Source organism: Dysidea avara, chromosome 7 (genome assembly GCF_963678975.1).
Source record: "Dysidea avara chromosome 7, odDysAvar1.4, whole genome shotgun sequence".
Classification (NCBI taxonomy): Eukaryota; Metazoa; Porifera; class Demospongiae; order Dictyoceratida; family Dysideidae; genus Dysidea; species Dysidea avara.
This window is the reverse complement of record NC_089278.1, coordinates 8932079-8957327: the sequence shown is the minus strand read 5'-3', so window position 1 is coordinate 8957327 and position 25249 is coordinate 8932079. Positions and strand designations below refer to the sequence as shown.

The window sequence follows — 25249 nt, the reverse complement described above, 5'->3', positions numbered from 1 at the left end:
TTCGATTGTGGGTCATGATATTGTACAAACGCATGCGTTACACGTGTTGTCAGTTCGCGGGGGCGGGATCAAATCCAAAGTCTCGTCATCACTTAGCTCATCTAATCTGCAAGAAAGTCAAAATGCAAAAAACCCCATTAACTACATTTTCAAACCTGTAGCCATCCTTTATTAGTTGTTGATGACAATCTCGTTTTGATTGCTATATAAAAAAACACGAGCACAAAACAGTAAAGACATCTTCATTTCATAATTTCATACCCATCTTCTACTACTCTGAATGAAAATCTCATCTTCACTGTAACAAGGCTCAATGATATCTTGTATTATACTAGAGCTACCAACCTCTCTGAAGATTCTGTTGACAGTGTGTGTTCTGAATGCTTAGTTCTCTGTTGTCTGGAACAGAATTTAAAATACATTTGCACCATGTAAACTGAATCATACTTTTGTGGTTGGACACTGTCATGGCCAAGAGATGCTTGTCTTGATAAATTTCTTTGATGCTCTACAACACATAAGGGAAGCACCAAATTAGAATACAGCCCCAACACCGGCATACCAATCTGTCTTTGCAGTTGAGAGGGACCACGATGCAGCTTGTTTAAGGAAATAGTGATCTTTCCATCTGGCTAAACGGGATGAACAAGTGATGTAACACCACTAATAGGCTGAACATGAAAAGACTACAATACATCCATTATTGTTTGTCATTAACACAAATCCAGCTGATAGTTAATGTTCATCATATATAGACTATATTCTGAACCATACCACACTAAGAGCTACGATTAAGCTTCCTAATTCACATACAAACGTATCTTGATGAAACGGGTTAAGTCTCGAACTTCTATTTCTACGAGTACGACATGGATATTGAAATACGTAATAAATTACTTTAATCGGAGCTGGTCGTTTAGTCATCTCATTGTCCAAGTTTTCTTCCTTGTCCATTGCAACATATTTATCTGGCGATTTGCCTTCAATTACATAGAAATCTAATAAATGCACGTCAAATGTGCTTTAATTAGAATAGTCTTTGTGCATTGTGTGCTCGAACTGTGAACCATGGGGAAGTCTACTGTTCTGTTGATTTTCATAATGGTGTGCGTCTGTGGTTGGCTATCGTTCTTATATTACGATGCTAACAGCCTATTAACAGAGAGGACCAGAGAATTGCAGGTATTTCTCACTTGCTTCATAAACACCTTTTGTGTCGGCGAGTGTTGTTTCACACGTAAAGTATACGGTCCGCTTACACCAATGTGTTAAGATTGATTCGCAACTTGCGTCAGGCACTCCTTTAAAATATTTTTTTCAAAGTCCCCCAGAGTTGTAAACTGGGGGGGGGGGGGGAAAGGCTCATAAACAGCTGATGTGTACTAAGTGTTTACCTACCCTTTGCTCGCCATGGGTAGCAAACATGTTGTTTTTACAGCAACTCTGTAGGAACTTAGTGGCAGTTTTGGTTTATTTATTCATTATATAATTGACAGAAACAACTGCAAGGGCTTCGTATTGATAGGGATGACCTTGCTAATCAGCTGAATGCTGCTAATGGTAAGAAGCTACAGATTACTCACGAACTGGAAGCTCAGAAGGATGAGGTTCAAGTTAAGAAGGCCGAAGTGAAGAAACTAAATGAAAGAATGGAGACCTTGATGCATGAAAAGCAGGAGGCAATAGAAAGAAGGCTGACTGTTGAAAGAAAATTGGTCAGTGTTGCATTACTACCCTTGTTTTGTTTCCACTTTGTGGACCTGTTGCTATTTAGCACTCAGCCACAGAAGAGCTTGACAAGATGAAGAACACTGTTGATAAGGTACAAGAGAAGGCACAACACTCAGAAGGTAAGATATGACTTTGCTACAAGTTATCCATGACCATTGTATACTTGTAGGTGAATTGGAAGAGTTGAAGGAAAGCCATGACGACATTAGTACTAAATTGTAAGCACCTGATGTTGATTGTGGGAGAGGTTTAATGTTTGTTATTAGGAAAGGGTGTTTACATGAAAATGAAGAGCTAAAAAGACAACTTCAGAGTATGCTTGTGTTGCCAAAAACACTGTACACATGTGCATCTGTTCTGTGTATACATCATAGGTTATGAGAAATCTCATGAGGTACACAGAGAGCATGCTCAGCCTCCCATACACCAACCAGAAAACACAATGGACCAACCACAGAACACAGTGGATGAATTTAAGGAAGCAGAGGACACAGTTGATGTTGATAAATTAATGGATAAGTTTGAAGAACAGTAAATCCACCCACCTCCAAGCTGTTTTATATATTACTTGTACCCCTGGATGATGCATTCCTGTACATGGGTGTTATCATTCTTATTAAAAAATTTATAGTGTTAAAATTCTGTACTTGTTTCTTCACGTTGTGAAGTGTCAAATAATATGCTGCGGATGTGAGAGTCCAAGTATGATTCATCACACTGTACTTCTGGCATCAGAATACTGCTGGGTCTGTTGTACAGTAAACTGTTTGTAATCTCACTAGTGACACTGCCTCTTCCACGCTTGTTACGGTAAATGACACTTGGACTACGTTCTGGTGACTGTGCTTGAGTTCTTAATGTTCTCTGAATTGAACTCTACAAACAAAATATGAAATTCAGCATAACTAAACAAGCACATCAAATTATACCAAACTTACTTCTGAGCAGAATCGGGTACCACGCAACATGGGGGAGCTTTTTGATTTAAAAGATGGGCTCCCATTGACAAGAGGATTGTGTTGTTGCTTCATTCTCTCTGGAATTGCCTGCAATGGGGTTCCCTGCGGAGGTGTACCATTGCGGGTGACAAGTGGTGGTGAGCCATTATGTTGAGAAAGATCTGACTGGGAGTTAACAACAGGAGTAACTTGCTGGGGTGTACTATTACGAGGATGAATTTCAAGTGATCCCAAATATGATCTGCCTTCAATAGTTTCCACTAAAGATACTTCTAGTGCAGAAGTTTGAGTATCAAGCAGTGGAGATGGTAATGGTTTCTTTTGTTCAAAAGACACCTCACAAGAGGTTTCCATTTTATCAGTTAGTCTATCAAACGAAGAAAAGTTCTTTGAATGTAGTTCTTGAGAACTTTCTTGATCTGGTGAACTGCTTGCATGTTTTTGGTCTCCTTTCAATAAGTCACTGTAATGGTGAAACTGGTAACTGGAATGTAGTTAGGCAGTTAACTTACCAATATGGTTCTGTTATTCTCTGTCCAGTTTCATGAAGAAGTCGTCCATTCAAAGCAGGTGTGCTATTAGCTGACACAGATAAACTTCTACATGTCAAAGACAATAGAGCATAATTTATGTCATGATTTGCCTCATTAACCTCTTAGTAATCAAGTTGAAGGATGTGTTTTCATTGTTAGAGTTTGGCTTAAACATGATATCTCTTGCAGAGAAAGATTGAGTTGCAAAACTCCGGACCCCACTGGTGGCACCCTGAGACGACCTAGTAGGAATCCTTAGTGATGCTGAACGCTGAATTCTACGACTGCTGCGACCACCAAATAGACGTCTGAAGCGAGGTAGTGTTTCTGAAATCCTACCTTGTTCCCTAACAGATAACCAAGTGATATAACAAACATTGAGTAGTATCACAACAAATACATACCGATAATATCCAACCATTTCTGCTATTGTTTTGGCTAGCAACTTAGTATCATGTAGGTGTGGACAGTGAAACTTGGCCTTCTGGAAGTTATGTGTCTGTTATGAAAATACTTCATGAAAATCTTGTTTTGATTTCAGTTAAGAAAACATCTTACATGAGGATTACATATCTTCAGGTTAACAGTTTTATGCTTGGTAGATATTTTAGTTACTGATTCCCTAAAATACCCACACACCATATAAAAACCATCAGTGTTCATAAAGAACAATAGTTACCATTGATGTATGGAAGTGGGTATTGTGCCATACATCACTCTGATGCCATGTGGGCAGAGCCCAAGGTTGGCTGGTCTTCTGGCAGCATCTTGTACCTGATAGGTCACCATGCCATAGGTTTCCTCCTTTTGTGCCAAAGACAGTAACTCCTCCTTACAAGTACTCAAAGTCTTCCCACTACAGACCAATAAACACTCCTGTCTACAGTTATCAACACACACCATCATTGTCATAGACATAAAAAATACACAATCAATGTCCATTACAAGTAAGTGATATCAATCACAAACTGTTGATAGTTGGCTGCACTCACCTCAGTTGTGAATACGTATCTGAAACCTGACCCAACAACTGGGTATTCATGTTAGGTAATTTCAACTGAGACAATGATGCTGACGGATGGTAATCTCCAAGTTCAACTAATAACATTGAACGAAGGTCATTTTTAGATCAGTAGGAACATCCTTACTACTACCTTGTGCCAGAAATGCAATGAGCTGACTAAATGTGGCCATATTTTCACACCTCAGCCTGTGATAATATGATAATATCGTGTCACCTTAAATAAATGATGGTTCTGTTATACCTGCCGGATTGGATGTCACTTCTTACTTGCAAATACAAATAGTTCCTGAAATATTAGAATTTTGAGAGTGAATATTATCGCAGTACACAATACACTCCCTACAAACCTTGTGGCTTCATCTACAGCCAAACTGTTCACTGGGTAGACTTTTATTCCCAAATGAAGTAAATAGGGCGGAACGCCTAGGGCAACATAAATATAATCCACAAAATGCATATGATTGGAATGTGCGAAGTATAAATACAAAACAAACTTACCAGTTAGCTGCTTTCTAACTAGTTTGTTCACATCCAACCAAATCTGTAACAGCAGCACGTAACAGTTTTGACGCAGTTTACAATTCGTACCTCCTGTTCGTCTTCTGGTCGCTTGTAAATCAGACCAAAAAAGCCAACCTCTCGCAAGCCCAGTGAGTGACACACTGACCCCAGTAATCCATCGCCAGTTAGCCTTCTCTACAGAATCAAGTAGGGAGTGTAAATATTTTGTATAGTAATGTTGCTGATGATAATGTAAGTAGTGCGCGAGTTACTAACTTCGAGAGCAAACTCAAAATGACTGGAGTCCAGACACTCAACTTCAATGGCTCGAATAGAATTGCTCCGTCTTTCCCCTCTTCTCCGAAACATGATAATCTTTTAATGTTATGCTCGTACACACGCCACAAACGAAATCTGCTATCTGTCACAAATGATCAAAATTTCACCTAAACCCCGCTTTATTACGTCAACAAAACATTAGGGGCGTGTATACTTAACTTACACGTGTGCACTTTTAATTCAATTCTTGAAAACAGATTCTATAGCTACAGATAGATCCTTTACAAATTAAATGATAAATTGAAACTATGACTGATTGTTAACAACAAGCTACTTCTTTTCATCACAAGCTTTCTTAATAGCTAAATAGTCATCAACATTCTCCTTGGATCCAATAAATATCGGAGCTCTCTGGTGAAAACTGGTTGGAACAATGTCCAATGTAGCTATTCCACCGCTATCCGATTTGCCGCCAGCCTGTTCAATAATGAAGGCCATTGGATTACACTCATATTGGAGTCTAAGCTGTAAGGACAAAGTTAAAAGCATAGAGAAAGACAATACCGATAACTTCACCTTTCCTTTGGGGCTCTTGGTGGTAGCAGGGTAGATAAAGATCCCTCCATACTTCAGTGTGCGGTGCATATCAGCAACCATTGAACCAACGTAACGGGCATTTAATCCAGCCTTTCCCTCCTGCAATGAACACCACACAAAACAAAGCGTTTATTTCAACCTTTACACATTGCTTACATCAGGGAACTTGCATTTGTGGATGTACTGCTTAACAGACTCATCCCAGTACTGAGTATATCCCTCATTGATCGAATAGATCTTACCCCTTGAAGGTATCTTCATGTCTTTATCAGTCAGTACGAATTCCCCAATTGACTAATCACAACAGAAACCATACAATTTCAACACAATCCATACAAATTCAGTACAAACCACTAACAACATAACAAATTGATATCATTAGCAATTAGCACATTCAATAAAACAAAGTGTGACAGTGTAGCTTCCCTAGATCTTCAGTTTGAACACAAAAGACCATCTTGGAATCTACCACACCTCGCCCCACTCACTATCTACACATGGGCTCTGTTTAAAATACCACTACCAATTATAAGGGAAGAGTATTATCTCTCTATTAGTTCAACCAAGAACTCTTGGTTCAACTATTGGCTGTTTTGATACTTACTGGATCGAGAGTGAAGCCATTCACGCCATTCCCTGTAGAAAGGACGATCATTGTGGCACTGCCATAGAGGGCATACCCAGCTGCAACCATTTTGCGCCCAGGTTGTAAGCCATCTTCAATAGTGCATGGTTTATCCTCAGATACCTGATGTACTTATGTGAATAAAGGGATTATACCTTACAAACATGTACCTTCCTCCAAATTCCAAAAATTGAACCGATCGAAACTAGACAGTCAATGTTAGAAGAGCCATCCAGTGGGTCAAATGCTACTACATATCTTCCTCTCAAGCCAGCATCAACTTCAATCAACTGCTCATTCTCTTCAGAAATCATGACACCAACATTGAATGAAGACTTCAACATGTTGATGAAGAGATCGTTAGCCAGTACATCCAACTGCTTCACTTCTTCTCCTTGTACATTGGTATTTCCAACAGCACCACCCCTAGAAACATCCAATAGTTAATTACCAATTACCATGGTGATTATAAGAACTAATAACAGTTCCATCATGTTATATTGTGCAGCTTCCAATTGTCACTTAATGAATATGATCACATCATAATTGCACACTATGTCACAGAAATAAAAAAAATGATAACAATCTTTGTCTACTTCATTACACACTTTATTCATTTTTGCTTGTGCACAAAATTTTTTTTGTTGTATTTGTAAGTACTTTACATTCATGTCTTAATTACGTCACGAGATTTATTTAAGATGCAAAAAAGCAATTGCAGAATCCACAAATACACGTATTAATACATTGGTTCTGTAATAGTTTCCTTACAACCATAAATAATTCCCTTAAAACAATACACCTGTGTATGTGTGGTACAATGATGTACACAAGTTTAGGTTAACGGCAAGTATGATGTCACTGGTTGGTAAATGCAGTGCAGGACTGGAAAACTACACATTGTAGAAAACTAGGTTAAAGAAGAATAAAGAGCAACTAAGAATTAAGTTGAAATGAAACAACTGTCAAGTGCAGTGCTCAAACTTATCCTTACACAAGTACATTTTAAACATGATTAATTTATCACCATAGCATTCAAAACACACACACACACACATAGCTATACCAAAACAGAATATAGGACAATATAATCATTCCTAACAAGATAACGATGATTGCTCACTTCAAAGAAGCCTTTTCTAAACGTTAGTAATAATTACTCCACATAGTTAGCATTCCCTCTTACTTGTTACTCCTAGCTGTTCTGCTCCATTTACACCTCTGAGAGGTTCAGCCAGCTCAGGACAGATGTTATCAGATTGTGGGAATGGAATGCATGTTGGCACACATCTTTCATATAACAAGCATGTTTATACTAAACTAAACCATAAAACTGATGTAGATCATGTAGGAGAAGCACAAGCATTTATTCCACAGAATTATTCACCAAATACATAAATGGCAGAGGTCTAGATGACAATGAACACGTAAACTTTGGGACCAATTTTCAATGCAACTCTATAGCCAAACTATAGAATTATAATTTTAATATAAATGGTATATTGTAATCTAAGAGTCTCTTAATCCCATACATGGTGTAACTTAAGAAAGTGGTAGTGCATGGTGCTAGCCTGCTAGTTTTCCACCCAAGTAGATAATTGGAACTCAGCACTATATATACAAAATTCTTCTATTCACTATTACCACATGCATCAGTGCATGAAAATGAAATCTATTTTAAAGTAATAGCACACAACAGAAACCATTTCACTGCAGCTGCAGCAGCAGAGAAATACTTGCATCACCAGTGACTATACTGTGATTCACTCCTTCATGGAACTACTACTGTTATTGTGATGCACTACTGGCCATGTGTAGCAGTACAACAGGGAAGTGATCTGCTGGCATAATCTCCATCAGTACTGACCACACAAAAGTTGTGCAAGGAACAGCACAGCTTTATTGTGTTTGCTAATGTGATCAACATGTCGCCAAAGTGTGGCGCATAACCAACCCCATCTCATCTCATTCCGTCCCTGCCAGTTTTTCAAGTAACAATGCCTATGATTGCAATGCACAAAGTATGTGTTGTAGAAAGCAGGTATTCATTATGCAGGCTTATAAAATGTTAACACTTAGTGGTTAGCCTAGTTCATAGAGACTAGTGTTATTTATTATCACCAATAAACCAGTTACAACAAATGGCTTCATCATGTCCAGCCCCACTATGTCACATGATGTCAACATTGGTCACACAACAAATCAAATTATTGACCACAACACCACAGTAATGTACAGCTGCATAAACCACCTCTGATTAATTGAATGCTTCATATGCATTATTGCACAGATTTGTGCATTTAAAGCAGGGGAGGTTTTAGGGGGTTTCTGGGGTTTCCAGAAGCCCCCCCCCCCAAAAATAGCGCACGCCCCTATGATTCGTGTGGGTGATAAAATCATTAAGAGTTATACATACTGTATGATTTTCTACTGGCGAAACTTTTGCCTTTGAAATCACCATTATGGCGTTCAACAGCATGTCGTGACCTTTTTTTTGGTCTTCGCCTTACAGCTGAAGTTGCAATTCCAGAGTGGAACCTGAAACCCCCTCTGAAAATTTATATATCCGCCACTGTAAAGTGACCAAATTACAGATGCGTTCTGTTTCTATTAATTAACAACAAAGATAAAGGGAGCCAGATAGATAAGCAAGGAAAGCCTTACATTAACTTCACTGAGCAGTAAAGACTTTCTGAGTAAATGTGTAATTCTGAGAAAAGCCGTACATCAAAATACACTGTGATCTAGTGTTACACTTGACAATGGTGAAGCTCTGCGCATGATACACTTAACCTCAAAATATAAAGTTATCTCAAAGTCTTCACACATTCACTGGAAAGCAGTCATGCAACAGTCCCTTCACTACTATGGACTCTCAGTACCAGGAACTTCACGTAGCATTGCTTCCAACATTTTCTACTAGTTATCTATCCTAGCTGTTTATCTGAAAATTACACATAAAATTCTTCTAAGGGTATGCATTACATTGCACCTGTCTCAAGGGAAGAGACAGCTGCATTATTAGACAGGACCCTAACTAAATTTTTGATGATTAATCTTATTACATGCTTGAACACGTCAGTCTAAATTCTCCCCCCCTATGTTTTGTTGCTGGTGTGATGTTGGTTCACATCACATGTCTTTATCCTGATGTTCCTAATAGTGCTCTTCTGTAGTGATCAACTCATAATTGACAAACAGAATTTATTTATAAGCAAGTTCCAGAATTTATAAATCTAGATCTATACCGTATAGTAAAAAATTTTTGGCAACAGCAAACTTGGCGAATAGGATTTCAATCGCCAAAGTTTTTTCCACCAATTTTTTAGCAGCAATCACATGAGCAGTCGTTGAAATTGGTCCTGCAATATTTTAAACTAATAGCTACCAAGAGATAAGAAAGAAGGTGCAGTTCATCGCCACATGAGGAGTCTGACCAATGCTTTGGTATACAGTATAAGTGATGACTGAGCATGGGATCACTGCACAAGAGTGAGTAAAACTAAACATCGCTCTGCACAACATTCATAGCACCGGTAATTACATGTGATGCTTTCATGTAGAGATAGCGTACTTACGCACTCCTTTATAATCTATTAGATCTATCATTTGTTTGATTAGATAATGTGTACATAAATTAAGGAACCTCATTCGCCAAAGATTTTTCTGCTAATTTTTCAATAGTGGGTTTTTGTCAAACTTTGTTTACCACCAAAGTTTTTTATTATACGGATCTTCACTCCAATTTTGTTTGTTCCATACACAAGTAGACTTTTTCAAGTAACCGAGTCACCTTGTTGAGATGAATCAGATGTAGATACTAAGCGTTGAAAGCATTGAAGAAAATTATAAGTTACCTGAAATTAAGTAGCATCGTACAAGTTAGATGAAAACAACAGGATTATTGCTACACAATCTGGATCACCACTCAGACAACAGCTGCATGGTCATACTTATATATAAGTTGTAACAATTTAGATACTTTTAAGGAACATTTTAATAACACTACATTGTAACTTAGCCTTAATTATTACACTTATTGTAACATACTCACTCATGTGAATTCTACAATAATAATCATATTGAAGTGATAAGACACAGCAAACACAATACTGTGAACAACAATGAACTGCATTAATAGAATCTGCCACCGCTTAGCTTATGAAACTACCCAAAATATGCCTTTAAAATATGGCATCATGGTATAAGCCATTACAATATACCTTCCTTGCCACAACTTCAATAGTAGCAGCACTTGAATGGTGTCATAATTGATAAAGGCATAAATATCAAGTGGTGGTCAATTTTGAGTAGTTGCTGCATCAATTTTTGGATCTAAGGCAATAACGGTAGTCTTAGATGACTTTGTTCAAGAATAATCATCTAACATTTCTACTGCTTAGTCAACTGCATCCAGCACAATACATTATGAAGACTTGTAACTGCCAAGCTATCAAATTTCATATATACCACTTGTGAGCTAGTACAATACCCTATTAAAGCCTCACCATTTCATTGTATGTGGTTCAAGAGCACTACTGCTACTGTGGTTACCAAGTATTAATAGTGATATCAAAAAGGAGAAGCTACAGTCATATTTGACATAGTATCCTAACTCACTTCCCATATTGATTGGCAACAAGTTTTCACTGGAAACACCCACACACATTTTAAAAGACAAAGATAAGAAACATACAAATGATGAGGATAAAGATTTCGGTTTAGCTCCGTCTTAGAAAGACGAAAACTGCTGTAGTTCAGTCCCTAAACATACAGTACCAACCATACAAGTTGTCTGATAAACAAATCATCTCCTTCACTATCAAGATTAGTCCCCTTCTTTCAACCTACTAGTGGGAACCCTAATGTAATTAACTAGCATGGGAAGGTCATAATAATTGATCAATTCCCCAAGGATCTTCAAGGTCTTCAAGGTCTACAAGGAATTCATGAGCAGGTGGAGAAACAAGGTTAACTTACGGTGCACTTTACTCTCACATGAGACTCAAAGGGCTTTGGACCTTTCTTAAGGTCTTACAATCAGCTACTATTTTCTCAAGGTCGCTTTGGATTGCACAAATTCTCAATGTACTAAGCAGAAAAGAAAACTCACAATTGAAAATACTTTGTCAAGTTTATATGTGACCAGATCTGCAAAAACCCGACACAATAGCGCATTTTTCAAATTCCTGCTTATTACATATTTATAATCTACTTAGCCAAGTGTATCCTCTGGCAAAGTTTCAGCCTCATATGCCAATAACTTTAGGAGTTACAGCCCTACAAAATAGCAAAAACAGAAAAATTGATATGCACAGCAAGTATAGGGGAAATAAATTACAGGTGCTTACTAAAACGGTTGAAATTTTCACCATCTTGTTCACTATAAATAGGGGAATCGATTGCCGGGTAAGTTTGTCCTTTTATTATCTTTCTTTGCTGCATACAAAGGCGAAATTTGTGAAGAAAAAGCGATCGTGTATGACCGCTTCGATGTGACGTAAACAAACGCTCATAACTTCCGTACTCTTCAGTATACTGCAACGAAACAAAGATTTTCCAACTCCTCTTGAATAGGCGAATAGGCTGATATCTAGGTTTATATTGTTAGTTCCTTCCTTCACTACGAAAGCGGCGTTCAAACAATTTACAGAATTTTTTCAATAATATGCAAATATTTCAGCCATTGTATTCAATACTTTATACCGTAAATTTAGGCTTGCGCTATTGTGTCGGGTTTATGCAGATCCAGTCACATATATTGGGGGCACACGATGTCTTGGTGTTTAGTATATATGTGTTCAATAAAACTCTGCAGTAACAAGGATAGAGGGTGGGACCAGCCCAGCAAATAATTTCAAGTTAAAATTTTATACAAAACTATCACACTGCTCAATACTACCAACCTAGCCATCAGGTTATGGAATGTATGTTTGTTTCTAATCTAAACTATGAGTAAAACAAACATGTGTTCACAACAAAATTATGATGTTTTCATAGTGATTGATGATGTCACCATCTGTAGAGTATTCAGAAGCCTTTTGATCAGGATATCCATAGTAAAATTGTAATCTGCTTAGTCCTACTTCTGAGAATTCACTGGAGACAAACTGAGCTCAAATGTTGTCACAATTTGAAGCCGAGTAATTTATTTATCACAAACAGTTTCATCAAAAGCACATCCTGAGATAGTATGCTATGAAGTCTATAACAAGAAATTATTTATGGTGGTTTGGTTTGATGGAGCTACAGAAAGTGTTGGATGCTGTAAAGGATGTCAATCAGCGAAACTGGTGCCACCCAAAGCTCCACTTCATCCAAGAATATGATCATCCAACCTGAAAAAGTTCATGGTTACACTGTAAATGGCTGGTAGTTTGTGAAATATCACAGTCAGCTAGAGTTCATGAATTGAGGAATCCATTCCCACCTTATAATACCCATAAAAGGAAATCTGATTCAATGGCCCGGGTGAGCTCATTACATCCTGTCTTTCAGGTCATCTGGCAGCAGCCAATGGTACCAAACAAACATTAGTAAACTTACAGATTCCAAAACAATGGAGTGCTTCTCTCATAAGCTGAAGTAGACAATGTTCTAGACGCATATGTCACAGGACTTTCTCCACCAGGATAAACTTCAACCACAACCAAAATTCTATTGGGAAGTATTAGTAACTAGCATCACAATGAGCTAAAATGGGAGCTGAGATTAGTTTCTACTCTACAGTATTGAATTCTTGCTTACCATCAGTATCTATCTTGTAATCAAGATAATTATTCTGAACTGTTTAGGTAATCTCAGTCATTTTGAAAGTGAATATTGTACTTGATTCCAGTTATTAGGACGTCACAGAGATATTAAAGGACTTGAGGTAATCCATGAAGTAGTTCATCCATTTCACATTGAAATACAGTATGGAAAAATGCTGCCATTATGGAGTAATTAGACTTACAATGATGAGATGTGTGGTGGTCACGACTTTCACGTCAATAATAACAGTGGTCATCAATGATTACAATACAATTGTTGTCGTACGATCTATTACTTTCAACAGGTAGTATGATTGCGTTACATAAAAATATATTTGTTAATGCTTCATAGCGCATCCCCTGTCATACATGCATCCAACAGAATAGATGATATTAGCGCTACTGAAAATTATAACTTTAAATTGTGTATTATTATGCATTTGTTAGAGGTGCACCGATATGGCTTAGAGCCGATATTCTAATAACTGGTATAAAATAGCATCAAACAAAGTCAATCTGATATGGTAGTATAGACCTTTCCTATGACCATCTGTTCTCTATATATCAGCCGATAACTAATAGCCAATCTGATTGACGGTATACATTTCTATTTCTAATGCCAAGATGAAGATTAAAAGAATTGTTAGCAATAGCCACACTGTGATACCTTGTCCTTCTTGTGATGAATGTAATGAAAGGTTCTTATTGAAATTTGAAAGATAGGCTGTCCATGGTCTATGAGGCCAGTGTCTGCAAATGGCCTGGTGTGGTTGCATGTCTGGTTTACTGAAATTGAAAACCGTGTGTCTGCGTGTCTGTTTACACACCCATGTGAGCAAACAAGCTTTGAGCTAAAGAAAAAAAACAAATTTAATTCAATGAATAAAGGCTATTTACACACCGTATTGAAGGCTAGCTTTCTGTTTTCATCGTGTTTACTTGAAGGGGATATGGCAGGTCACTAAAACCACTTTAACGGGTGCTTTCCTATGTGCTGTAACAGGTATTTAATGAAGGAAAACAACATAGCAGGCCTTAAAGGAAAGACATGTCCAGGTGAAAGGGGCCATGTACGCAAACAAAAATTAACAGCAGTCATGAGACTTTGTCTGCAAATGAAAAAACTGAATGCACTTTATAGTAATTTGCATGTATTCTTATTAGCATGCATGCTGTGCGTTATTTTAAGAACTGCCCAGGTTGATGGAGGAGGGATGGAAACATTCAGAATTGATTTCTTAGATGATTACTGGGATTAACTACCAAGCATGTAAAGTGTCCCCCATAATACTAGACACTGATTCCACTACAGATGGACTAAACACACGTGATCAACTAAGATTACAATGTAATTTACACACTTGGAGCAGTGAGGTTGACCAACTAAATATACTGAATATGAATTGCACTTTCGAACTTCATTAAGGCTTACAAATAAATGTGTCACGTACATGTGTCCACCCTCCAGTACAGGATAAAAATTTTAGACAGTCATCACTTTTCTCTATGTGTAAGGCAAGCAGTGAGTGTAGGCCCCAAAATTTAGCTTTACATAAAATTTGCTGGTGCTGGTGGCACAAGATCTGTTACTATCTATGATCAGTTTAATGCTATTATATGAAAAGAACTTAATCTTGGTAAATATGTTTAAATCACCACATTTTATGATTTATACTGTACGTGTGGATCACGGTGCATAATTTTCATGGATTTTGTGGTTAAACATAGCAACCGTGAAAATAAAATCCATGAAATTTTCATAACATAGAATAACTTCGAAAATGACCAGTACTTTAGCCATCAGTAGATCCCAATTGGAGAGATGGTGAAGGAATACAGAAATGCGAGACACCCCCTTTGCGAGAGCGTTTCAAAATGGGACATGGCTGGTGCTTGAGATCACTTTCAGCTCTCTGTTAACACACTGCTTGGCAAAGTGCTGGCTTAAAGTTTATGAGTTATATCCATCTCGTAGTCAGTGTAACATGAGCTTGAATACAACACAACTCTGCAACCACAAAACCGCAACAAACTTGAGGTATGTGATCAGTGAAAATAAAATCATAAACAATTCAGTATTGGCATTGAAAAGTTCGACATTTTATTCAGTATTGGCATTTCGCGGGATGAAAATTTCACGATTGCAAATCATGTTTTGATGTGTGTGTGTGTGTGTGTGTGTGCAACCGTGAAATTTTCATCCCGCAAAAATTTCTGCACATATGGTATATAACAGAAGTACAGAATGCCATCAATTTCTTCAAAGTAAATGCCCACCCATTCAATACATCGTTGTTGTGAACAAGACACCATCAACATTATTCATTATTCAAGTTTTACACCAGAATTGGGCAATAGGACAGGATGAACAGTACTATCAGTCAGGGGCCCAGTCCTATTGTCCATCCCATCCTAATGTATCATGGGACAGTACTATCAGCTGAGTAGAGAGCCGAGTAGAGAGGCCTTTTTACAGCAAACACTCAGATAGGGAGAAAGGATGCTAGCAGATAGTAGGTATAGCAACAGACGTTGCAAATATAGGACAATAGGATTAGGCCCCTCAATGGGAATTCCATAATGCCATTCACAGTAGAATGTACAGGACTGGAATTTTCACATTACAATCCAACCTGTCCCATAATACATTAGTGGATTTTTGCAGGCAAGCATGGACAACTAACTATCACTATCTAGTACCTACCTCAAGACAAAATCTGACTATTTCACCCTGAAAAGCTTGAAGAGGATGCTAGCAGATAGTAGGCATAGCAACAGACGTAGGACAGTAGGATCAAATGTCACAATCACCGACTCATTCAGAGAAGGGAATACTAATCCTGGAAAAGCCAATGAAGACCACACTGGAGATGGGGGGGCACCTAATATAAGATCTAATGCATATATGAGACAACTATATATGGAAAGAATATTTTGTATTTTGTTGCTGTAACTTTGACCTTGTGTTTGTTATCTAGCGTAGTCTCATTGACAGCTGAATTCCTAGCAACCAATGGTGGAATTGTGTCCCTTACAATACTTGCCTATTCAAACAAGAAACCTTTTATACCACTACATGATAATTGCACGCTAATCAAGAAAGATAAGTTATACCACCCCTTTGGGTTCATTCATCTCTTTTATTATTCACTCTTGGTACTATGAAACACAGAAACAGTCCGTAGCATAGCAAAATTTTAACCCATGCATGACTTATAATGCCATGCCATCATAGGCGGGTAATGGGTTAAAGCATGTGAAATAAATATTGCAGTATTTCAGATGTAAAAACAATGAAGTTGTAATAGATTTTAAGCTGCAACTTCTTGCCACAATATGGGATGATTGCCATAAAACATGTGATGGTTTGGGGTTGGTTTAAAGTACACAACGTAGATAGCATGTTCAACCTTTACTTAGCACAGCCCTTTATCATGTGACATTTCAAGATGTGCTATCTCTGCTCTGCAATCTATCACAAATCTATAAAGATCATGTTCAATGCTGCAAATATGTACAGTCAATTAACCTTTATATTGAGTGGAAACTTTGTTACAGCAACAGCCTTATATATTAAACCATGATCAAATCATGCATAATAAGTCACACCTAGCACACCCTAGGTAACTAATTAACAATGCAGCAATGTTAATCTACATAGGAAAGCAACAATTACATTAATAGCTTCAAGATTGGAAAGCTTTCTTAGCATCCCACAATTACACAAATAACTCACAGGTTTGCAAACCCCGCTCTCCTAACAGCAGTAGATATAGCCTTGATGGCGGTCAGTAGAGAGTTCAGCAGTAACGTCAAATTGCCTGTAGCATTAGGTATCTTCATCTGCTCGTTAAGTACGAAGCGCGTAAGCGTCATCGAGTTAGTGTCTATATCTCCTCCACTCGCCATATCGTTCCTTCTATCACGAGATTTACGGAGATTTCGGATACTAACTAGTATAGTTGGCTTTATTTAGAACATTATGCCAAAATCAGAACCGAGGACAGAAACAAAAACAGAGCCAAAAAACGACAGCAAAACAAAGTACAGCGATGGAGAAAAGGTTTTATGCTACCATGGAAAACTGCTATATGAAGCTAAGGTACAGTACATGCCACAGTGCTGTGCCTGTATGCATGCTATAGCCTCCTGGTGTGGTCACAGATTATAGGAATTGATGTGGATGATAAGGAGGGCGAGTATTGTGTGCACTACAATGGCTGGAACAAAGCGTCAGTGGCCACATCAGTGATAATATTGTGTCAACTGTTAGTACAGGTGGGATGAGTGGGTACCGGAGACTAGGATACTGAAACTTGATGAGACCGGACTGGAGAAGCAAAAGAGTTTGCAGGAAGAGAATCTTACAGAGTAAAAGGATGATAGTAGCTTTACTTGAATCAAGAGTTCATAGTATTAAAAAAGGTCTCCTTTTTTATATTATGAACTCTTGCACTTGCAGATTTTTTTAAAATTACTTATTAACCTCCTGCTCTCGGCTAAAGAAAAGTTGAATCAGTGTATTTAATACCTCATTGCCTACTCGGAAACGGCTTTTTGGTTATTATGCACAGGGGCATATCAGAGATGTGCCCAGGTTTAGAATAGTGGTGGCTACAAGAGACAGGGTTGCTACAAGAGACAGGGTTGAGTCCAGAAATGTAGTGTGGGGCCTTAACTTGTGTAGGTGAGTCTGTAGCGTTTGTTGAGTGATAGTAGTGGCTATTTTATTTGAGCAGTGGTCGGTAAATAAGCACATCTCTGGCATATCTAGGGGTAGTTTCTAGATCTGGTAATGAATTTGGGTGGTGGTGCAGCCCCCAGCTGCTGACAGGTAAAATGCTTCAAACTTTACTAAATTTATTATTATTATATGCTTGGTTCCCTTCCTATATGACATTTATTTATGGCTGGTCAGGCATTGACAATAGTCATCCAAATAAATGCACTGTACAAATCCAAACTCTCCAATTGAAAAATTTCAATTTAAATTTCAAGTTTCTAAATTATTCTTTAATACTATTTTAAAATTGTGTTCAGTTATGAACATTCTATGAGAATAGTTTTGATTGCTCTATTAGAGTACAGTATGTCGATTTATCAATACAGGAATTAATGTAAATTTCCTTTTACACTGTAACTGTCTTGCTCTGTTCTCATTTGTTCTGTGTGTTTGTACTGCCAAACTATGATGGTCCGGTGTTCCCAGCTGCTGCAAGCCTACAATTGATTAAAATTTCAGAAGGGTTTCCTGAACCTCAGTAAGCCCCCCTAAATACGTCCTGGTGCAAGTGGTTACAGATTTTGTTCAACCATTCGAATTTAGCATGTAGTGGGCATTAGGCCAGGCAGGCTTAATTCACAGTTTATTGTTAATGCCCGCGTGGTATTGCAAGATTGCTCCAAATTTTTGTTATTTCTCAGTCACGTGACATCTTTAATTATGTATAAAGTACATTTTCACAATTATAGATCTTCTATAGGACTATAAAAGGTAGTTATGTGGAGCTCCCAATGATTCTCAGCTCTCACTTTGTAAGATGATAATATAGCAGTCAAATACTCTAATAAAGCAGTCAGGTACAACCTAGTGGTGTTGCACCGATAATCGGTTCAATAATCGGTATCGGGCCGATATTGGCTACTAGCCGATTAATCGGTTTTGATTAAATATCAAGGCCGATGTTAATCTCCACTGCGCTGTGTAGTATAATGATGTGGGGGAGGCTAGACATAAGTTATTTGGCATTTTAATTAAGTTATGTGTTAATGGTTTAGCGGTGACTACAAGCCATGCCCATAATAAACTGTCAGGGTTTAGGCCATGCCCAACAATAAACTGAGGTTTTTAGGTTTCTATGTAGTACCAGCCACTTGTCTCAACTGTATAGCAGTAGTAAAATGTACTTAAAACCTGTTTACCATGAGTAACTTTTACTTGTGGTATACATCTAACTTTACATTTTAGCCTAGAATGAGCTGTATATCAATGGTTATGTCACTAATATGAGCCATTTAATAATGATGAGATGAGTGTTAGTGTTATTAGTGTATATCGGATCGGTTATCAGTATCGGCTAATTCTGTTGCTTAATATCGGTTATCGGAATAATCGGCTAATTTGGATATCGGTGCAACACTACAACCGAGTCACTGCGCTCTTAATGCATAGTTATGTGAGTAAACAAAATTATAATCTATGTTGTGCTTACGAATTACTCCACCAGGTACATGTATCATATATCTCACACAGTCTGCAATATGAGTGCCAGGTAGTTAGTTTATGGCTTATATATACCAGACTTTCATTTTAGTACCCAAGAAACTCTTAGTAATATCGTATGTGGTCAAGTGGCAGTGATGCTCCATTATCAGTGTTGGGCAAGTTACTTTGTAAAAGTAACTAGTTACATATTACATATTACTTGCAACAGAACTATTTAGTTACAGTTACATATTACCCATAAAATAAAGTAACTGTAATAATATTACATATTATATTACTTTGTGTCCACAGCCTTAAGCTGTCACGTGTGAAACTACCACCTTATCACGTGACATGATTGCGTTGTTGGACAATGTACAAATCTTGGTTATAAGTAAGAAGCTAGTGAATAAGCTTCATTCAATAGGCCTCGTTACTCCATTGTGGTTAGGCATTACTCAGAGGATTACTAACGAGATTAGTAACTTCGTTACTTTTAGTAATAATATTACGTCATATTAGACTCGTTACAGTAATTATATTACTTAGGTAACGCGTTACGTTTGTAAGTAAAGTATCTTGCGTTATATTACCTGTTTTCATAGTGTATTTCGTTATATTACTTTGTTACAACAAAAGTAATAATATTACGTAACACGTTACTTATGTAACGCGTTACTCCCAACACTGTCCATTATAGCTACTTATACAATGGGTATATAATTGCAGTGGCTATATCACTTTTGCATATGGCTTATAAAGCTCAGTAAATGACTTCTGAAGCATAGCATATTTCAGTGAAAATGAAAAATAATCACCCACCCTCATGCTTTTTTGAAAACCCCTTGACTATAAACTGTGAATCAACTTTGACTGAAAATAATCCACCTTGGATTAAGGATGAGGCTCACCAGTATGAGTTATGTAATCAGCTTGTATGATTATATTTTAGGACTGGCTTGCCTGATGTAAGGTTTGCTATGTTTTGCATACTTTAAATTGGTACATTGTTTGTGGTTTGCTCCTCATTCAGATGCCAAATGTAATTGTTTTTGCATCTCAAACTACTCTGTGTGTAGTGTTGTCGGTTGAAGTGTTATTCTTGCATGATTTCACTAAAGACATCGTGTTTCATCTTGCTTTGTGTACTGCTTTATGATATTGTACTTGTATTTCAGAAAGGCAAAGCAAAAGAGCAAGAAGAAGAAGAAAGGTGTGCCATTGGCATTATACAATATACATTGTAGTTGGGATCTTTTACTAGCTGCAGAGCCTGATAGTGGTGTGAAGAAGAAAAGGAGCCGACACGATCATTCTCAGGCTGCTAGTGCTAGTGTAATTCTAAAAGGTTTATTGTAACTAAGCAATTACACTCATATCTTATAGGCTCCCAGTAGTCCCAAGAAGACTAAAGAGTTTAGCAGCAGGATTTTTATTAGCTCTCCCCTGCAGAAGAAATTACTGGAATCTGCTGATAACATATGCAAACACAACAAAGTATGTTTACTAGTATCTAAATTTTATTGTTATGTCCAGTTTTTGTCTGACAGCTATTGAAGTTACCTGCAGCTATGACTGTAAATAAAATATTGGATCAGTTTTTAGAAGAAAATCGTCAGACAGACGTACCTCGAGCACAGTGAGTACCATCAGTCATGCTTTGTAGGTTTGTAACATTCAAGTAGAGCTGGAACGCTGGAGGAACTAGCTGCTGGTATTAAACAGTACTTCAACTTAACTCTAGGAACTCAGCTGCTTTACAAACAAGAAAAACAACAATTCAAAGAGGTATGGATATTATTTATTGTAGTGTAATGTATTATAGTAACTCTTATTAAAGCTCACGGGTGTGACTCCATCAGAGTGTTACGGTGCAGATCATCTTCTAAGACTATTTGGTAAGAAATGACTTGTTGACACTTCTGTCGTCATTTCCAACTTAATAGTCAAGTATGGTCCTGCTCTGTCAATGTTATCAACTGAAGAAGATAGTCAGGTCATCCTACTGGCACATTTACAGCTCTTCCTACAGTCAGTAATAGCTACTGGTTCAATGTGGCATATGTGAAGTTTTTAATTTACAGGCATTTAGAAGAAAAAAGTGAAACATTGTTTACTAATGAATACATATCTAGTGAAGAATCAAAAAAGAATTAGTTAAACAACATGAGTGTATACCTGAAAAGGACAACCCCTCTGATATAAAAATGCACCAACTATATGTGTCTGTACAGCAGTACAAACTTCATAATGATAGGCACTTGAGTTTTGCTATATTATACTGTGAGGGGTTTTCCTTTTTTTTAGAGACATATAAAATGCATAAGTGTGTTAAATTGTGAGATGCTTTCACATTTATTTTTGTCAAATTGTGTAAAAAGTAAAAGAAGAAATATAACTAAGAAAAGCGCTGTGTATTCAAGACAAAGAAGCCTATGCTATCACACAGTAATTGGTATAAGAGTACTATTGCAGTACACAATAGATTTCATCTCTGATGGCTACTGTACAATACATACTTGTTTTGTCACACCATGAGCCAGTTCTTTTATGAAGCACTCTGTGATGTCAATCATGATTTAATACATGTTCATTATGACACCATTTGATGTCAGTTTTAAAATTTGCAAAACTGAATGTGTATAGTTAAAAGATAGTCAATTTATCAGACTATACAACAAGGTTTCATTGTATTGTATAATAGTGTGTGTGTGTGTATAAAGTGGGGGTCAGTCTTTATCAAGACTATTTTTGTTGGCGCCTCCTCGTGGTGACCCCTGGGCAGTGTTTTGTAGTGTTTGCAGATACCGGGTAAAGCCAACAAGCCACAATTGGTGTTCTTGTGGAGTAGTCCAGAATCTAATTGTGGTTCTCTTTCTTTGGGCTTGCAATCCAAGGAAAGCACTTGTTTTGCACTAGAGAGTGACTTACTTTGCTTTTTTTTCTAGTTAGTAGGTTATATGACTGTGAAACGTCTTAAAAAACATCATGATTTAATTGTTTGTTCTTGGAATGTTTGATCATTGGTTGAAAACTCAGGTGATATCCGTATTTGTCGAAAGCAATGTCTTGGTGATGATTTGTTGTGTGATTCGGTAGATAGGAAGTTGGATTTGCTGGTGGGAGGGAGAGTTACAACGTTATAAGGTGTCAGTGGCAGGAATTCAGGAGACCAAATGGTTTGGAGCGGATGTTTGGCCAGCTACCGGTGGATATACAAAGTTGCATTCTGGAAGGTCTACTCCTGGTGTGGGTGATGAAGTTACTCGGAGGGAAGGTGTGGGTATTGTATTGGATAGGAGAGCTACTGCTGCATGGAGATCGGCTGGCGAGCTATGGAAGCCATTTAGCTCTAGGGTAATTATGGTTAGGTTGAAATGGACTCGACAACGTTGGCAGGGATCAGATGAAACTTTTGTGACTATTATCTGTGCCTATGCACCAACTGCCAAGGCTCCTCTTGGCGTTAGATCCCAGTTTTTGGAACAATTGCAGGATACATTAGATGATGTTCCTCAGGATGACACCCTTGTGATGTTAGGAGATTTTAATGCTAGGGTGGGTGTGTTTGATCCTGCCAATGGCTTGTGGCATGGAACTGTTGGTAGATATGGGATTGCAGAGAGAAACTTTGTTGGTGAAGAATTTCTTCAGTTTTGTGAATCAAATCAGCTCACTGTGATGAACACTTGTTTTGAGAAGAAGCCAGTACATCATGGCACTTGGGTGCACCCGGCAACTAAGTGTTGTCATATGATTGATTTTATAGTGATGAGGACCAGCCAAAGGAGATGCTGTTTAGATGTGCAGGTGATGAGAGGAGCTAACTGCTGGACTGATCATTATTTGGTAAGAGGCAGACTGAGAATGATGCTTCCACAGACAGCTGTTATTAAGAAGCGCCCCTTACCATTTGCTGTGCATAGGTTTGCTATACCCGAGATGCATGACTCTTATGTGCAGTCATTGGAGGAGAAGTCGTCTGATTGGAGCCTCTGTGAGAGTACGGCAGAAGAGTATTGGAACCATCTGAGATCTTGTATAACAAACTCTGCTAAAGAGTCTATTGGTAGAGGAGTCCGCTCTAATCCAGAGTGGTTTGAGGAGAGTGTCAATGTGCTGAAACCATTGATAGAGGAGAAGAACCAGGCACATTCAAGATACTTGCAAGTTGGTACAAGATCTCGTAAACGAACTTTTAGAAGGCTCCAACGTTTGGTGCAGAAGGCTGTTTCTAATGCAAAAAGAGAGTGGATTTTGAAAGTGGCTGCAGACGGTGAGGAAGCTGTGAAGGATGGTACAACTAGATGGGACTGTATCCGTAAGTTACAACGAGTTCATGGTGGTAGGAGGCCAGTGAGGCCCACTGCAGTTCTGAAGGATGATGGTCAGTTAACTAAGAGACCTGAGGAGGTAATTGATTGTTGGTACCAACATTTTAAGAAAGTACTTAATGTCCAGAGTATCTATGATGATGAAGTGGTTGCTGCTATGCCTGCTCTTGAGCCAATGGTACATCTCGATGATCCCCCTACGATGGAGGAGCTGAAGATTGCTTTGTCTCGACTGAAGGTGAGGAAGGCAGGTGGACTATCAGGGATCCTTCCAGAGATGATTTTGTGTGGTGGTCCTGCTTTGCATAGCAGGTTGCTTACTTTGATGGAGGCTGTGTGGAGGGAAGGAGAAGTGTTTAAGGATTGGAAAGACGCTGTGATCGTACCAGTGCCCAAGAAGGGCAACCTCCAATCCTGTGACAACTGGTGAGGGATTAGCTTGTTGGATGTTGTAGGGAAAGGTGTGGTGTGCCTCCTACAATGCTGAGCATTATCAGGTCCTTCCATGAAGGGATGCAGGCTGGAGTTAGGGTGGGGAGTGCTGTTACCAATTGTTTTGAGGTTCGAAATGGCTTGAGGCAAGGTTGCACCATGGCGCCAACTTTATTCAACATCTCTTTAATGCAATGGTGACCAGGTGGCGTAGTCAGAGTGGGGAGGCTGGAGTGCCTATTTTGTACAAACATGGTAGAAAGCTGGTGGGAGATCGAACTGCAAAGTCTAGGTTATTGAAGGTACAGGTGACTGAGTCACAGTTTGCTGATGACCTTGCTTTGTATGCTGTAACTCGTACAGCCTTTGAGTCAGTTTGTAAGAGATTTGTACAAGTGGCAAGTTTTTATGGTCTGACTGTTAGCTTGCCTAAGACAAAAGGTTTGGCGGTGGGAGCCGCAGTTGGTGAGGGTGATGATTCCCCAGTGGTGGTTGAAGGCGGTGAGATGGAAATGGTGAGAGATTTTACTTATTTAGGCTCCAAGTTGTCTAGTGATGGTGAGATCACTGCAGAGGTTAGCTGTAGAATTGCTAAGGCTTCCAAAGCCTTTGGTTGCTTGAGGGTACCAATCTTCCTCAATCGCACTCTCTCCATTAATACTAAGAGAGCTGTCTATAAGGCTGTGGTGATTTCTATTTTGCTATATGGAGCAGAGACATGGACTCTGAAAGCTCCTGATGTGAGAAGGCTAACCACATTTCACAACCGTTGTGTACGAACAATTTTGGGTGTGTCTAAATTCCAACAATGGCAAAATCATATTACTACCCAACAGTTATCTGGACAGTTTGGCCTGTATTGGTCGATAGCTGATTTTGTTTTGGATCAAAGGTTACGGTGGCTTGGTCACCTGGGCCGTATGAGTAGTGACAGATTGCCAAAGCAACTTTTGTTTGGAGAGCTATTGAAGAAAAGGCCATTTTATGGTGCCAAGAAGCGATGGAGGGATGAAGTGATGTCTGACTTAAGGGCAATTAGTGTTGAGGATTGGTATGTGGTATGTCAAGATCGTGAAAGGTGGTCTAACTTGTGTGCAATAGCTGTTGATGAGGTAGCACGGTGTAGGGAAGGAAATACTTGTGCTGCCAACAGAGCATCCCAGGAACGAAATTTTCCTTGCATTTGTGGAAGACGTTTCAAACGCCAAGGAGATCTGACAAGACATCGTCATTTCTGTAATGTGTACAGTTCGTCACTAGCCCAGGATTCGTCCTGA

The 25249-nt window shown here is 38.4% G+C and overlaps 6 protein-coding genes and 1 long non-coding RNA gene across 9 annotated transcripts; 3 read left to right on the top strand and 4 right to left on the bottom strand.

Annotated features, from left to right (window-relative positions):
* Positions 1 to 1058, bottom strand: LOC136261814 (protein FAM219A-like). Its single transcript, XM_066055879.1, has 7 exons — positions 898 to 1058; positions 563 to 632; positions 448 to 508; positions 346 to 399; positions 262 to 298; positions 156 to 202; positions 1 to 106 (listed from the first exon to the last, which is right to left on the bottom strand). Exons 1-7 carry the CDS (start codon positions 952 to 954, stop codon positions 13 to 15), a joined length of 420 nt encoding a protein of 139 aa, XP_065911951.1. The 5' UTR covers positions 955 to 1058; the 3' UTR covers positions 1 to 12.
* LOC136261813 (tropomyosin, muscle-like) lies at positions 998 to 2373 on the top strand. The gene is made up of 6 exons (XM_066055878.1): positions 998 to 1182; positions 1497 to 1715; positions 1775 to 1850; positions 1901 to 1949; positions 1998 to 2044; positions 2106 to 2373. Exons 1-6 carry the CDS (start codon positions 1069 to 1071, stop codon positions 2264 to 2266), a joined length of 666 nt encoding a protein of 221 aa, XP_065911950.1. The 5' UTR covers positions 998 to 1068; the 3' UTR covers positions 2267 to 2373.
* LOC136261810 (FERM domain-containing protein 5-like) lies at positions 2320 to 5244 on the bottom strand. The gene is made up of 14 exons (XM_066055873.1): positions 5025 to 5244; positions 4836 to 4943; positions 4746 to 4788; positions 4595 to 4670; positions 4489 to 4533; positions 4378 to 4433; positions 4216 to 4321; positions 3903 to 4079; positions 3782 to 3845; positions 3628 to 3722; positions 3343 to 3570; positions 3203 to 3289; positions 2670 to 3153; positions 2320 to 2607 (listed from the first exon to the last, which is right to left on the bottom strand). The coding sequence occupies exons 1-14, from the start codon at positions 5115 to 5117 to the stop codon at positions 2365 to 2367; spliced, it is 1905 nt and encodes a 634-aa protein (XP_065911945.1). The 5' UTR covers positions 5118 to 5244; the 3' UTR covers positions 2320 to 2364.
* On the bottom strand, positions 5242 to 16963 carry LOC136261811 (fructose-1,6-bisphosphatase 1-like). Its single transcript, XM_066055874.1, has 6 exons — positions 16738 to 16963; positions 6420 to 6675; positions 6229 to 6372; positions 5781 to 5918; positions 5604 to 5723; positions 5242 to 5552 (listed from the first exon to the last, which is right to left on the bottom strand). Exons 1-6 carry the CDS (start codon positions 16908 to 16910, stop codon positions 5358 to 5360), a joined length of 1026 nt encoding a protein of 341 aa, XP_065911946.1. The 5' UTR covers positions 16911 to 16963; the 3' UTR covers positions 5242 to 5357.
* Positions 6671 to 16712, bottom strand: LOC136261815 (uncharacterized). Its single transcript, XR_010704026.1, has 3 exons — positions 12997 to 16712; positions 7436 to 12942; positions 6671 to 6802 (listed from the first exon to the last, which is right to left on the bottom strand). It is a non-coding gene; the product is annotated as an uncharacterized lncRNA (long non-coding RNA).
* Positions 16919 to 21373, top strand: LOC136261812 (mortality factor 4-like protein 1). 3 transcript variants are annotated; one of them, XM_066055875.1, is made up of 11 exons: positions 16919 to 17103; positions 17166 to 17233; positions 17280 to 17372; positions 20385 to 20419; positions 20471 to 20541; positions 20593 to 20703; positions 20757 to 20845; positions 20892 to 20994; positions 21047 to 21104; positions 21153 to 21237; positions 21291 to 21373. In XM_066055875.1, exons 1-11 carry the CDS (start codon positions 16984 to 16986, stop codon positions 21361 to 21363), a joined length of 906 nt encoding a protein of 301 aa, XP_065911947.1. In that variant the 5' UTR covers positions 16919 to 16983; the 3' UTR covers positions 21364 to 21373. The 3 variants fall into 3 exon arrangements, with proteins under 3 accessions (XP_065911947.1, XP_065911948.1, XP_065911949.1); XM_066055876.1 differs by having other exon boundaries at positions 16928 to 17103; positions 17147 to 17233; XM_066055877.1 differs by lacking the exons at positions 17166 to 17233; positions 17280 to 17372 and having other exon boundaries at positions 16928 to 17103.
* Positions 21374 to 22218: 845 nt separating this feature from the next.
* Positions 22219 to 25249, top strand: LOC136260081 (uncharacterized). Its single transcript, XM_066053698.1, has 4 exons — positions 22219 to 22245; positions 22306 to 23966; positions 24038 to 24118; positions 24178 to 25249. Exons 1-4 carry the CDS (start codon positions 22219 to 22221, stop codon positions 25247 to 25249), a joined length of 2841 nt encoding a protein of 946 aa, XP_065909770.1.

Excerpts from the sequence above, each read along its gene's own strand:
- LOC136261813 (XM_066055878.1), top strand. The coding sequence starts at position 1,069 with ATGGGGAAGTCTACTGTTCTGTTGATTTTCATAATGGTGTGCGTCTGT. Across the intron at positions 1,716-1,774 it reads TGACTGTTGAAAGAAAATTG|CACTCAGCCACAGAAGAGCT; the intron begins GTCAGTGTTGCA and ends GTTGCTATTTAG. Across the intron at positions 1,851-1,900 it reads GAAGGCACAACACTCAGAAG|GTGAATTGGAAGAGTTGAAG; the intron begins GTAAGATATGAC and ends GTATACTTGTAG.
- LOC136261810 (XM_066055873.1), bottom strand. The coding sequence starts at position 5,117 with ATGTTTCGGAGAAGAGGGGAAAGACGGAGCAATTCTATTCGAGCCATT. Across the intron at positions 4,534-4,594 it reads GCTGTAGATGAAGCCACAAG|GAACTATTTGTATTTGCAAG; the intron begins GTTTGTAGGGAG and ends CTAATATTTCAG. Across the intron at positions 4,080-4,215 it reads GATACGTATTCACAACTGAG|TGGGAAGACTTTGAGTACTT; the intron begins GTGAGTGCAGCC and ends ATTGGTCTGTAG.
- LOC136261811 (XM_066055874.1), bottom strand. The coding sequence starts at position 16,910 with ATGGCGAGTGGAGGAGATATAGACACTAACTCGATGACGCTTACGCGC. Across the intron at positions 6,676-16,737 it reads AGAGCGGGGTTTGCAAACCT|GGGTGGTGCTGTTGGAAATA; the intron begins GTGAGTTATTTG and ends GGATGTTTCTAG. Across the intron at positions 5,724-5,780 it reads ACAAATGCAAGTTCCCTGAT|GAGGGAAAGGCTGGATTAAA; the intron begins GTAAGCAATGTG and ends TGTTCATTGCAG.
- LOC136260081 (XM_066053698.1), top strand. The coding sequence starts at position 22,219 with ATGTTTGATCATTGGTTGAAAACTCAG. Across the intron at positions 23,967-24,037 it reads CTCCAATCCTGTGACAACTG|GTCCTTCCATGAAGGGATGC; the intron begins GTGAGGGATTAG and ends GAGCATTATCAG. Across the intron at positions 24,119-24,177 it reads GAGGTTCGAAATGGCTTGAG|GTGGCGTAGTCAGAGTGGGG; the intron begins GCAAGGTTGCAC and ends AATGGTGACCAG.
- LOC136261812 (XM_066055875.1), top strand. The coding sequence starts at position 16,984 with ATGCCAAAATCAGAACCGAGGACAGAAACAAAAACAGAGCCAAAAAAC. Across the intron at positions 20,420-20,470 it reads GAGCAAGAAGAAGAAGAAAG|CTGCAGAGCCTGATAGTGGT; the intron begins GTGTGCCATTGG and ends ATCTTTTACTAG. Across the intron at positions 20,846-20,891 it reads ACAGACGTACCTCGAGCACA|AGCTGGAACGCTGGAGGAAC; the intron begins GTGAGTACCATC and ends ACATTCAAGTAG.
- LOC136261814 (XM_066055879.1), bottom strand. The coding sequence starts at position 954 with ATGGACAAGGAAGAAAACTTGGACAATGAGATGACTAAACGACCAGCT. Across the intron at positions 633-897 it reads AACGACCAGCTCCGATTAAA|CCAGATGGAAAGATCACTAT; the intron begins GTAATTTATTAC and ends CATCCCGTTTAG. Across the intron at positions 400-447 it reads GACAGTGTCCAACCACAAAA|ACAACAGAGAACTAAGCATT; the intron begins GTATGATTCAGT and ends ATTCTGTTCCAG.